Source organism: Mustelus asterias, chromosome 2 (genome assembly GCF_964213995.1).
Source record: "Mustelus asterias chromosome 2, sMusAst1.hap1.1, whole genome shotgun sequence".
NCBI lineage: Eukaryota > Metazoa > Chordata > Chondrichthyes > Carcharhiniformes > Triakidae > Mustelus > Mustelus asterias.
In genome coordinates, this window is record NC_135802.1 from 110,581,192 (window position 1) to 110,595,291 (window position 14,100).

Sequence of the window (14,100 nt, forward strand, 5' to 3'; positions counted from 1 at the left end):
TATAACGTTTCTTTAATAGGAGAATAGCGTGGGTTTTGGATTTGTGGTCTGCCCATGGAAGTCTTTTGGTGCAGTGGTTGCATCCCTACTTCTGAACCAGAAGTTCTAGGTTCAAGAACTACTTAAGGATTCCTGTCTAGTTTCCTGTCTAGCCTCAATTTTTAGACTGGTAGAAGGAATGAACTTCTGTCGGGGAAGGCAAAGAATCAACAGAGTTACATCTTGGTCGGGGATGGGGGGGCGGTGAGCGGTGTGGGGACCTCCATCAGATGCCATCTTCTGAAGTTGGGCACCCCTCCCCCCCCCACCTTCCCCAATAATGTGAGACTCCTTGAATGTAACTGGGCCTCAGGTGCTCGGACTTGGTCTCTTGCATCTATCTACTGCAGTGTTGTCACTGCAGGTTCTGGAGTGCTGTTGGTCAATCAGACTTGCTCCTGAGTGAGGGGCAGAAGTCCAACCTACAACCACTTAATGCTCATTTGAGTGTGAAATGGCCATGGGGCACCCTTTGAGTTGGTGGCGATACTCTTCAGATGGTGGAAAGTGAGATCCCTTCATCTAGAAAATTCACTAGGTTCTCTGTTGCAAAGGATTTGAATTTTATACTGTATATAATATTAAAGGAATAAATATGATTGATTAAGGCATTTTTCTTGTTTAAAAATTTCCCAGGAAGTAAATTTCAATGTCCTTGATACATCTGATGCTGGTTTGCTGAAAGCTGTAGAACACCTCCTGTCAGAAGTGTTTGTTCCTGCTTTGAAGAAGATGAACAATGGTTGGGGAGAGCTGGACAATCCTCAGGCCAGCGCTGTACGCCAAGATTTCTTAAGCTCGTTGGATGGGTTTGTGAGTGTTCTGGCTAGTGCTCAGGAGAGCCTGATGGAAAAAGTAAGCAATTTCTAGAAAAATACATTTTATTTTCATATGAAAAAGCCCTCTGCCGATATACCTTAACAATTAAATAGTATATGAAAGAAGATGCGCACATGTAAGTGAAGCTATTCGTTCACCTACCTCCTCCTTCCACAGTTCTGCCATCACACTCTACTGCTCTCTCTCAGCAGTGTTTCCAGAGTTCTGGGCAACATTTACCAGGCTGTAGGGAAAATAGCAGCTCCCTGATGCATTCCATTGGTTGGCAAGGAGACGAATCGGCTGCCCGCTGAATGGAGACAAATTTAGAATGATCATATTTAAGACCTGTTAGGGTACCAGATCAGAAACTAAGGTATATTGTGAAGCCAGACTAGACTGCAACAATTTTTTGGGGTGGTCATTGCACACCAACCACCACCCGGTCCCAGCTGAGGGAGGTCTTGGCCCAGTGGCAGGGAAGTCTGAGATGACTGGAGATCAGGCTCTGCTGTAGGACAGGGACTAACAAACACACATTATCCGCCCCGCATCTGCCTGCCTGTCAGTGACTGCACTTTTAAAGGGTGATATCATTTTCCCTTTCTCTCCCATGTCTTATAGTCTCATCCCTGCCTGCTCTGCTCCTCTTGCCCCTGCCTGCTCTGCTCCTCTCACCTCTGCCTGCTCGGCTCCTCTCACCCCTACCTGCTCGGCTCCTCTCACCCCTGCCTGTTCGGCTCCTCTCACCCCTGCCTGCTCTGCTCCTCTCGCCCCTGCCTGCTCTGCTCCTCTCACCCCTGCTTGCTCTGCTCCTCTGACCCCCCATCTCTGCCTCTCTCTCTCTCTGTTGTTTTTCTCTCTCTGAAGCTGTTCTCTCTTCCTGCTGTTTTAATTCACTCGGTCTCCCTCTGGTCCGCCTCGCTCCGCACCATTTCTCTGTTTAGGAAAGATTAGTTCTGTTTCCCCACTTTTTAAACTCGCTTCTTTGCCTCTTTCTGTGCTGTTTCATCTACTTATTCCACTGAGCCCATTGATGATATGCATGAACAATTCCATGCAGCCAGCAGAAAGTTATCCAGGGTGAATGAGATGTTTTGACCCAATTTGGGAATTAAGCAACAAAGGAAGTTCAGAACATATCAATTTGTACAAATGTAGGTGCAGCTCACACATTGAATCACTCATAAGTCATGAATACAATTAAATCTTCTTTCAATAAAGTAACCGAGGCCAGTAGTAGATTAGTTTGCTGGACGGCTGGTTTGTGATGCAGAGTGATGCCAACATTGTGGGTAAAATTCCTGTCATGGCTGAGGTTATTCATGAGGGCCCCGCCTTCTCAACCTTGCCCCTTGCCTGGTTACCGTTGGGTTAAATCACCACCAGTCAGCTCTCTCCCTCAAAAGGGAGAGCAGCCTATGGTCATCTGGGACTGTGGTGACTTTACCTTACTTTACCTTTTAGAGGCCAAAATTACCAAGTTTGTATAGCTGAAGAGTATGCAGAAACTTCATATAGATCCAGGTCCGTAGGTTTATTCCACTGTTGATGATGGTGCAATTTTACATTCTCATGCTAACCCCACGATCCCATTGTCTGTAGCGGAGTAGCCTCGCACTGAAGCAAGCATGGAAATGATATTACTACCTACAGAAAGTGAATTTCCTATCACAAGAGTAGTAGCAAAGTCTGCCTTTCCTTGTGTTAAACAGTGTTTTTAGAATGTTCTTCATTCTTCTTTTCCCCTACCCCATTCATTCATGCCTCATATAATGAATTATTTTCTCGTCATCGTATCAGCAGTGAAGAATGCACAGGAGATGAAAGTGCTTCATTTTGTGAAGTTAACGCTATAACCTTTCTCCTTTGTGCAACACAGAATAAGATAACAGACTTTAATTTTTTAAGGGGTTGTGATCATTCAAGTTCTGAATCAGTTTTCCTTGATTGGTTTTCACTGCCTTTACATTTTGGTCATCACAAGAGTTGTAGCCCAGCAGCCAGCTGTCTTGTGAAGCTGCTATCCCACTCCATCAATGTGTTTGCTTTTCATGGAGGTGATTACATCCTACACGTCTTCCAAGAGAACCAAGAACACTGTTGGGGATTGATGTCTTGGACGTCAATGACTTGGAGGGGAAGGGGAATGTGGGAACTGGATGGAAACTGTAAACAGTCCATGAGATTAACAGATAGTGGGAATGTAATGCAAATAGTTTAACAAAATAATGCAATTGTTTTGAGATTATTCTTAGGAGGAGATGTAAAGGCTCAACAGTTTTGATCATTAGACAACGGTGTTAATAATGATGTAAGCATGACATCAGGGTCAAATAGCCAAGAGGTTTCAAGAAATCAAGACACCAAAATGCCTGTGTCTGGAAAAGAATGTAATTACCATGAATTTTTTGTGAATAGTTCTTCAAGAGAAGCTATGTAATGACTATTGTCAAGTCACTCAGAGTAAGTAAAACTTGTGCAGGGTGGCACAGTGGTTAGCACTGTTACCTCACAGTGCCAGGGACCAGGCTTCAATTCCGGCCTTGGGCGACTGTGTGGAGGTTGCACATTCTCCCCATGGCTGTGTGTGTTTTCTCTGGGTGCTCTGGTTTCCTTCCACATTCCAAAGGCGTGTAAGTTAAAATAGGTTGACCATGCTAAATTGCCCTTTAGTGACAAGGGGACTCACAGGGTAAATGTGGTGGGTCGGAGATGTTCTTCGTGACTGTGTAAAAATGTAAATTTAAGGGAAAGTAGCTTCACATTACTAATGACCTGGAGGCTGAGTTTGCATTGCTGTCATATGAGGTTATGTGAGGCTTGGATTTGAAGGCCTCCTTGGTTGAGGTCAGATCTGAATTAGTCATTAATACTTTATTTTACTTATTTGTTACCTGTTAATGAACTGATTATGGCTTGAATTTACACTTGTGAAGATTAGCATGCAAATATTGACATCGTTTTTATTAAATTACTACTGGTGAAGCTTGTGTTAAATCAATGACCAAAAGAATTTGTACAAGCACATTTAGCATTCATATTTGTTCATTGGAAAATTTACCTCTTATTGTGAATCTTTTCGATGTTTGTTCACTTTGCACTGATTAAATTCAATAGCCATACAACAACTTGTCTTTTTATGTTACTGCAATATTTCTATTTTGTTTAATTTCAGGTGAACTTGAAAGAATGTGAGACCTTTGATCTGAGACTCCTCAAAGGCCCTCCAGATTATGTGTCCGTAGCCAATAGCACTGAAACCTTAGAAAAGATTGAAGCCTGCATTAAAGAGTGGATAAAACAAATTGAGCAGGTAGTGTTAACATGTTCTTTATCTATTCTGGAAAAAAAATGGCAAATTAAGGATTGTATCCAAAACTAGCCATAGAGTCATAGAGATATGCAGCACAGAAACAGGCCCTTTGGCCTAACTCATCCATGCCGACCGAGATTCCTAAACTGAAGTAGTCCCATTTGCCTGCGTTTGGCCCATATCCCTCTAAACCTTTCCTAGCCGATATAATGTTTTCTGTATAATGGGGCATATCTCCATGTGACTCGCAATACCAAGCTAAGTGGATGGATAAATGGATACTGTTGCCATATGTACAGAACTGCAGAAAATTTTTTACATTTTTGAACAAGTTGCAGCTTTATATTTCTACTTCTAGCAGTCTTTACATGAAAACGGATTAAGTGTTTTTTTGTGCTCAGGCATTTTGGATGACAATACCTGTGGTTTATTTTCTCCTGTACCTTGTTTTGCTGAAGTAAATAATTGTCTACATGTGGCTGGATAGGACAGACTAAGATTCTACTTTTTAAAAATAACACTTCATTCCAATTTTTGAGCTTTCTTGCCCGATTTGATTCTCAGCATGGACTTACTTTTGATGGGAAGAAGCAATCTGTCTTCAGACCTCACCAATGATTTCCTGCCTCAGTATGATTATGGATGTGTATATATTGAGCAGAAGGAGGCCATTTGGCCCATCGAGTCTGCACCAACTCAGCATCATACCCAAGCCTTCCCTTCTGCCCTATCCTATACCCCATGCATTTAGCATGGCCAATCCACCTAACCTGCACATCCTTGGACTGTGGGAGGAAACCGGAGCAAACCCACACAGACACAGGGAGATTGTGCAAACTCCACGCATATAGTCACCTAAGGCCAGAATTGAACCCAGGTCTCTGGTGCTGTGAGGCAGCTGTAATTATTATGCTAACTAAATGTGAATCCCAGATTTCCTTCTGAAAAGGCTTTTTCTCATCTCTTTAGCTGAGATCAAGTGCTCACCACAGAGGGATTAAGATGCTCTGTAGTACAGCCTGCTAGTATACACTGTGCAGATGGCATTTCCTATCAAAATAATTAAACCAATACACCAACTAACATTATCAATGAAGCAATTTTGAAACATTTAGCATTTTCACCAAAGGTTTTTTAAAAAAGCTTTTAAATAAGAATTCTGAACTCTGCATTTTCCTTTGTTTCTTTAAAATGAATGTTTGTTAAACTCCTCACACCATCTCTTCTGAAAGCATTCACTCATTGCTGTGGTACAGTTGTATGGTGCCTGAATCCTCTACTGTACTTCACCCAAGCAGCTATTTTTTTATCTAATGTGGTTAAACATCAATAAAAATAAAGCACATAATTTGGAGTCCACTGGTGGAATGGATTCACAAGTTTTATTCACTTTGTTAAATAGAGCATCTGTATTGTGCCCAGTGGAAACCTGAACAGTCTACCTTAAAACTAAATCACAGAAAGCTTCATTAATGGTAGCACGGTGAGCAGAGTAAACAACAACAGATATTTATATTGTCCTAATGTAGGTGCTTCACAGAGCCACACCAAGACATATAAGGTGATATTAGGCCAGATGGCCAAAAGTTTGATCAAAGAGATGGGTTTTAAGAATTGTCCTGGAGGAGGAAAGAGAGATGGAGAAATGCAGAGAGGGAATTCTAGAGCTTAGGCCCTGGGCAGCTAAAGACACCGCCCCTATTGAAGCAGCAATTAAAATTGGGGATGTGCAAGAGGCCAGAATGAGATGAGCGTTGATATCTCGGAAGGTTGTGACACTGGAAAAGATAACAGAGATAAGGAAGAGCATGGTCAAGAAGGGACTTGAAAACAAGGATGAGAATAATAAAATTGACATTACTTAACTGGGAGTCAGTGAAGATCAGCAGCACGGAGTGAAGGGTGAACAGGTCTTGGAACGTGCAAGGATATGGGCATCAAATTTTTGGTCGACCTCAAGTTTACAGATGACAGAATGTTGGAATCCAGCCAGGAGTATGTTGGAATAATCAAGCCTAGACGTAATAAAGGAATGGATGAGATTTTCAGCAGCAGATGAGCTGAGACAGGAGTAGAGTCGGACAATGTTAGAGGTGCAAATAGATGGTCTTATTGCTAGCAAGGTTATGTGGTCAGAAGCTTATATTGAAGTCAATATGACACCAGGATTGTGAACAGTCTATTTCAGCCTCTTCAGAAAGAGGGATGAAGTCAGTAGCTACGGAATGGAGTTTTTAACCAGAAATTGAAGACGCTGACCAGAATTTTGGGGATCAGAAATTCTGTCAAAAGTCAGTTGGACTTTTGGTTGCCTTGCCAGATTTTTCATCCCATCAACAAATCCTGGCTGATGACTTTGGTCTTCCCAATTTTTAGGTAAAGGTAAGTCCAGCTGATCCAGTACATGGATGTCCAACATGCAGCCTAATAACTTAAGAGCTGCAGTGGAATCGAGAGAGATGATGGTGAGGTAAAACTGGATGTCAGTAACATACATGTGAAACTAATCCTGTGTTTTTGGATGATGCAGCCAAGGGGCAGCATGTAGGTAAGAAATAGGGGCCTAAGGATAGGTTAATGGGTGGCACCAGAGGTAACAATAGGAAAGTGATAAGAGAAACCATTGTAAGCAATTCTTTGGCTACCATTAGATAGATAATAATGGAACCACCCAGCTGGACAAAGTAGTGTGATGCTGGAGGAAGATGTTGTGGCCAACTGTGTCAAAGGCTGCAAACAGGTCAAGGAGGGATAGCTTACCTATGCCACAGTCACGTAGAATGCTATTTATAACTTTGGTAAAAGCAGTTTCCTCAGCATTTTGGTGAAATTTGTCACTGCATGAGCATTGTCAATATAATACTGGATTAAACCTATTCCAGTTAACATTACTTTGCAATTCTAGGTTCTTGCTGAAAGTGAACAATTGCGTAAAGAAGCAGATGATCTAGGCCCGCGTGCAGAGTTGGATCACTGGAAAAAAAGAATGTCAAGGTTCAATTATCTGCTTGATCAACTAAAGGGTCAGAATGTGAAGGCTGTACTTGGAGTTCTTGCAACAGCAAAATCTAAACTACTTAAGGTGCTTTCTCCCATCGTTTTCTTTGCTTGAACTTTGCAAAAAGTTAGGAAATAAATGACATAGGGCTTAGAATTCTATCACTCAAACTGCCTAATACCGATATAAATTACATACAGGCTGGTATAATGGGAATGTTGAAAAGTGAGTTTTTACTGCACCTGACCTATGTTACATTTGATCTGGAAGGAATTAATGTAATTTGCTTTAGCTAATATTCTGACTGTACTGGTACTAAGTAACTTTTCCCAGTGTTTGTAGAGATCAGAAAAATATCTTAAGTGTAAAAATGTGAAATGTTCTATTTTTCAAAACAGAAATTAACAAATTTATATCTATAATATTAATGCTTCTTCCATGGCATTGCTGAGCAATATAGATATAATGCAGTTTTACAACAGTGATGCAACAAAATACTCAATAACTGATTAGAACCACTTAGCTACAACGACTGAGTACATCAAATGGTATGCTTATTCTGGCCGGAATTTTCCGGCCATTCCTGCCCCACCACCGCTATAAGCGAGGATGAAAATTTGGCGCTCAACCAAATCTCGTTCATTGCAGCGGGACCAGAGAATCCCACTGGCGTCAACGGCTGTTATGGGGGAATTTTATATATAAGGAAAAACAAAAATTTCCTCAGATGTTTTTGATTGGCCTCCAGCAGTGACTTTTTAAGGAACACTGGTTAGATATGTCCATGTGTACAATAGCATGCTCCACCTTTTCGTACGCAAACATTGTAATTGGAGTCCTATATCTGACATAGGATTCCAATGGGCCTTGGGGGTTGGTATATCTATGATGCACCTCTCTCCGTCTAGTTTTCTTACACATTGTTAGACTGATGTCAGTGTAATCTATTTGATAGCTTCATAGGCTTTCTTACCTTTCTTATAATTTTTAGCAATTATTATCCATTTTCAACAGCACTTTGCCTGTATTTCATGGCTACGCTGTCCCTGATTGTGCTGTTCCCAGCTCTGATCTCTCATCACTTACCCTCATAGTCTGTTCTAAATCTGGCTATTTCAGACACACACTTACTGAACTTAATAATATCCATCAGCTGTGAAAATCACCTGCCTTGTAAGTTCCTATACCTTCCGGCCTAAAGTTCGAGCTCTTAACTTTAACTTATTTATCAGTAAACAATGGTTGCACTTCCTCACCCATTTGTTCAACTTAGCTTAATTTCCCTTTTGTGAATATCATATGTTGAACATACACCTCTATATTACTTAGGCTTTCTTGTAATATCCATTTTACAATTTAATTCTGTCCTCTGCCTCCACCGTTGCCCTTTTATTTCTAAATTAAATTCACTGAGTGCTCTCTTTGTGATATCCCTTTATTCATTTGTTCTCTGTGAACTTGGTAGTTCCTTTAACTTCTAATTGTCACAGATGCTTTCTTATTGACTTAACTTTCCTCTACTATCCCCTTAGACCCTGATTTATCCAAGTTTGCTTTTGCCTGTATTATCCATTTTAAGCCTCATTGAAGTTTGCAGCTCTTGGTGGTGTGTGTAATCCTTGAATGGATTCTGTAGTATCAAGTTATTCAGTGTTGCACACCTATATTTTTGATGCTTTTGAAAGTGTGTAAATCTGATGCAGCTGCCATACCAGTCAAATGTAATTATGTTCATCTTTTCCATGCCATTGGTAACCACCTTTAGTTTATTTTTTGCCGTTCCTTCCAATTCTGTATAATGTCATTCTAAATTCATAAAATTTGTGTCTTTACTTCATAAATTTTGCCACATTTAATTTTTATTTAATTTATTGGTTTGCAACGGTGACGCAGTTTATTGAATTTTGTTTTGTCCAATTGGTTATGTGTAATGCTACTTTGAATTAATGAAGTTTGTATCGTTAATTTAGTTGAGTTCCACTTTGTTTAATTGTTGACTTTAAGTCCCACTTATTAAATTGGTTCCACCTAAATCATTGCAAAGCTGCTTTACTTGCCCATTTTATTTTTACACCTTTGTTATAATTTCATCCTAGTCTATGAAAGGCTGCATTTTCCTCCTGTTTGTTTCATGAATTTATTGATTTCTGAATTTCACACCTCATTTTATTTAATTGATTTTACCTTTTTCCTATATTAAAATTTTGATTTTCACAAAATTTAAAAGATATTTGAAGATTCAGTTCATGTAACTTGCTTTAGTAAAACTACATCCATTTTCTTTTGTATGGAGTACTCCTTTAAAAAGTGACGACCAGTATCTGGCTAAACGAGGTTACCTTTTTGCAAATGGTAGGGAAGAATTAATCTACGTACAAATCACTGTGAGCTGGTTTTCTTGCTTAGTCAAAATAATTATTTTTGGTCTGTTGTACTTCCAGAACTGGCGAGAACTGGACATTCGAATTACTGATGCAGGTAATGAGGCGAAAGATAACGTGAAGTATTTGTATACACTAGAGAAATTCTGTGATCCGTTATACAACAGTGATCCTGTAAGTATTTGTTGTCTCCTGCTGCTTATAATAAATGGATAGAATCAGAATAGGAGATGGTGACATGGTGGACTAGTAATCCAGAGACTCGGGCTGTTGCGCAAGGGGCATAGGTTTAAATTCCATCAAGATAGCTGATAAATAAATAAATATAATCTAATGACCACAAAACTATCATCGATTGTCATAAAGACTCATCTGGTTCACTAGTGTCCTTTAGGGAAGGAAATCTGCCATCCTTACTTAGTCTGGTCTATGTGTGACTCCAGGCCCACAACAATGTGGTTGACCAACCATGGCCTAGCAAGCTGCTCTTTTCAAGGGCAATTTGGAATGGGCAACAAATGCTGGCGCTGCCAGCGATGCCCACATCCTGTAAAAATATAAAATGAAAGAACAGAATTATAAACTAGATACAACACAGAAGGAGACCAAAACAGAAAATGCTGCAATATCTCAGCAGGTCTGACAGCATCTGTGGAGAGAGAATAGAGCCAAAGTTTTGAATCTGGATGACCCTTTGTCAGTCCAGCTCTGATGAAGGGTATTCCAGACTCGAAACATTGGCTCTATTCTCTCTCCACAGATGCTATCAGACCTGCTGAGATTTTCCAACATTTTCTGTTATTGTTTCAGATTCCAGCATCCAGAGTAATTTGCTTTTATATTACAGAAGGAGGCCATTTGATTCATTGAGTCTGTGTGAGAGCAGTTCACCGTGACCCAACCCTTTCCCTGTAACCCTGTAATTGTTTTCTCATCAGTGTTTATCTAATTCTCTTTTGAAAACCATAATTAAATCTGCCTCCACCTCACTCTCAGGTAGTGCATTCCAGATCTTAATCAATTGCTGCGTAACTGTCTTCCTCGTGTTCTGTTAGTTCTTGCCATTCGTCTTACGTCAGTATCCTCTGGTTCACAACTTTTTAGTCAATGGGAATAGTTTCTCTCTCTCCTGTATTTACACTCCTCATGCTTTCAAACAACTTTATCAACTGTCCTCTGAATCTTCTCTTCTCTAAGAAGGACAACCCCTGAAACCATTTGTGTAAATTTTTTCCCAGATCCCATAGAATCCCGACAGTGCAGAAGGAGGCCATTTGGCCCATTGAATCTATATCAACTCTTCCAAAGAGCATTTTGCCCAACCTACACATCTTTGGACACTAAGATGCAATTTAGCATGGTTAATCCATCTTTGGACTGTAGGAGGAAACCGATGCACCTGGAGGAAACCCACGCAGACACGGGGAGAATGTGCAAACGCCACGCAGGCAGTTAGCCAAGGCTGGAATCGAACCTGGGTTCCTGGTGCTGAGAGGCAGCAGTGCTTGCCACTGTGCCTACCACCTGTTCCTTTAAATCCTGCATGTCCTTCCTAAAGTGTGATGCTCAGAATTGGACGAATCCTCCAGCTGAGCAGGAACCAGTGATTTTTAAAGGTTCATCAGCTGGCTCATGTGCGCTGAATTTCTGAAGAAATGTTCAATGGTGAGCTTGCTATTGGCATAAGACCAACAGTTTACCCATGTCTGTGACACAAGGTCATCTGTAAGCGAGACCTCAAGTTGACCGGGATCAGAGGCAATGCATGGGAAGTCGTGTCAGGAAGGGTATGGAGAAAGCAGAAGAGAAAAGAAATGACTGGATGGCAGAAAAGAGAGCCTGCTTGAAGGGAAAATCTTCAGTGAACCTCAGGCTTGTGCCATTCATATGTATCCACTGCTGAAGGGGCTGTCACCCGTGAATCAGCCTGCACAGCCACAACTGACAATATCCATCCAGAAATGATACACACCCCAGGTGCAGTCCATCATCTCCCAAGACAGACAGATTCCATAACGTAACATCACAACTTCCTTGTTATGGGCTGGATTTTTGACTTTGAAGTTGGAATTGGCTGTTGTCAAATTTCCCGACATTACGATCATGGCTCCATCTCGGTGGTGCTGACCTATGCAATTATCATATGGTGGATACGAGAATGGGCTGGAGTTAGGCCTGCTATGCCAGCATGGAGGCACAAATGGTGCTGTAAACAAAGGCAGGTAACCTGTCTCAGGCCCAATTAAAACACCATCCTCCGCTGCAACCTTTGTGCCACAGGAAATCCAAATCGCCTGAAAGTTATGATTATTGCTGGAATTTTGAGATAGTTTGATGTCCCAGTGAAACGTGGCTCAGAAGGAAGAAACCCTCAGTAAACCCCCAATCCATTGCATCTTTCTTGACTTGTTGCTCTGCTGCTTCAGAATCCCCAACTCGGGGGGTCTGCTAGACCAACCTCCCTCTGTACTTTTTGCAAGTGGCTGCATCCTGCTGTGTGATCGTGCAGCATATCTCAGCACAGTGCTGTGTGCAAAGCAGCCCAGCTCAGGAGCTGTTCCCTAATCTCAGCTTTCAACTCTGCTGCCCCTCACACCACTCATATCCCTCTGACATCAACAGCAGAGAGCAACCACTGAGCAATTTGCTGTCCACTTCTAGCTTTGCTTCCTCCCAAAACATGTTTACCCCCAAGGAGCTCTGTCCCCTTAGAACATTGCCACATTGTATCAGTGCATGCCACATTAGCATTCACACAGCAGTGGCGAGGCCACCTAGCCTAAAAACAACAAACCTTTCACTGGTATTCAGACCACAAATCACCAAACTCTCTCTATAATGTGTAAGCATGCCAGGTTAATGATGCACGACGTATATGGCGAACATACTGACTCACGTACTTCATCCAGTCCAATGCTTAAACATTGCAGCAGTCCAGCAGCCAAGAGAGCTGTGACTTGTCAGCTCCACATTTAACTATGACCTGGATTTACAGGTGCAGGCGATCAATGGCAAGATGGCATGCTGTTCCCGATCCTCACTAAGAAGGTCTGGATCTGAATCGTGGAGGTGGTTAATGCCTCAGGCAATCAGCACCAAACGTGGGTGCAGTTCCTCAGGAGATTATGACTTTCTGTATTGTTAAAATCTAGCAAATAGGGAGATTCAGACATCTGTGTAGGGGCCAGTCCTTGGGAAGAGAGGGATGTTTGATGGGCTCGACGATGGTGGGGGAAATCAGGTAGGGGCATCTCATTCAGATAGTGAGAGGGGTGAGGGACACTCAAGTACGTGTTTGATCGGAGTTGCAGACAGTCCCATGGGGCATCAGTGTAGGGGATGTGGCGGGGGGTGTCCCATGGGGGGTGGGGGGGGGGTGGCATCTGGGTCTTTACAGTAGTTACCTAGAAAAGATTATAATTCTAATTTTTTCTGAGTAACTAATGGAGTAACCCTGTTGGAACCATCCAAGGTTTGTGATTTAAATCACATTTTCTGAATCCAATAACAATAATATTCTATTAGCTTTCCTACTTGTTGTTCCCGCATACTAACCTTTTTGCGTTCATGCACTAGGACACCCAGATCCAAATATCAGTCGCAGTGTTGGTTTACAGGTGATGTTTGTTGTATCAATGCTGGGGCTCTGTTTGTGCATTTTGCGGGGGTTCCGGGAGCCACATCCTTAGAGGGTAATCCCTGTCACCCTGAATTTATTCATGTCCCTAGGAGGTAGAGTACAGGCGCTGAGGCAGGGTTGACTCTGAGTAGTAGTGTTCTGGCAGATGCTTGGAAAGCATACAGACATGCAGAGTTCTTCTGGTGGCATAGCAGATGGACATTGCAGGAATTGTCACGCTTTCTATTTATGAACCTGTCAGGTCTTTCTGTCTGTGGATGCCTTGATGGCCACAAGGGTATCATCAATTCCACCCTAGACCTGGGCTGGAATTTTCCAATGTCCCGCCACCACTGCCGGTGAGAATGGAGAATTTGGCACTCAGCCAAAATGCCATTCACTGCAGTGGGACCAGAAAATCGCAGCCTCGATTGAAGTTGGAGAATTCCAGCACTGGTGTTGAAACAAAACCTGCTTTCCTATGCGCGTGAGAGACTACATCAGTAGGCATGCTGGTGAAGTCAATGTACATATGACCGTGTGAATGCAGCGGTGAGCAACATACTGAGATCCCACGGATGTCAGTAGTCAGGCCTGAAATGAACCTGGGGGAAGGAGTTGGGAGCCAGTGCCACCTTCAGTGCAACCAGCAAGGCCCTTCGATGAGTTCTAGGAGGCAGTTCATCATGAAGGAGGGTACAGTTGTCAGTCACTATATCCCTGGACTGTTGAAGACTCCTCTTGCACTGAAACTTAGTTATTTAAAGGTAATTAAGCCTAGTCCAGTTGACCCTGTGCTCTGGGTTCTCCAGTCCTACTCCTTGGCCTTGGCTCCTGACGTTCGGCCTTCTGATGCCATGTGACCCTGCCTTATGGTGTGCGATACAGCAATGCCTCAATTGCATACAGGTATGATGGAGCTGCACCC

General features: G+C 42.2%; 1 protein-coding gene across 1 annotated transcript in view; it reads left to right on the forward strand.

Moving 5' to 3' along the window:
* The window catches only part of dnah5 (dynein, axonemal, heavy chain 5), a 302,757-nt gene that overhangs the window by 53,042 nt on the left and 235,615 nt on the right, over positions 1-14,100 (forward strand). The window contains exons 6-9 of the mRNA XM_078200599.1: positions 676-894; positions 4,037-4,174; positions 7,080-7,256; positions 9,614-9,727. Coding sequence (XP_078056725.1) covers positions 676-894; positions 4,037-4,174; positions 7,080-7,256; positions 9,614-9,727 — 648 coding nt within the window. The remainder of the gene's footprint in view (positions 1-675; positions 895-4,036; positions 4,175-7,079; positions 7,257-9,613; positions 9,728-14,100) is intronic.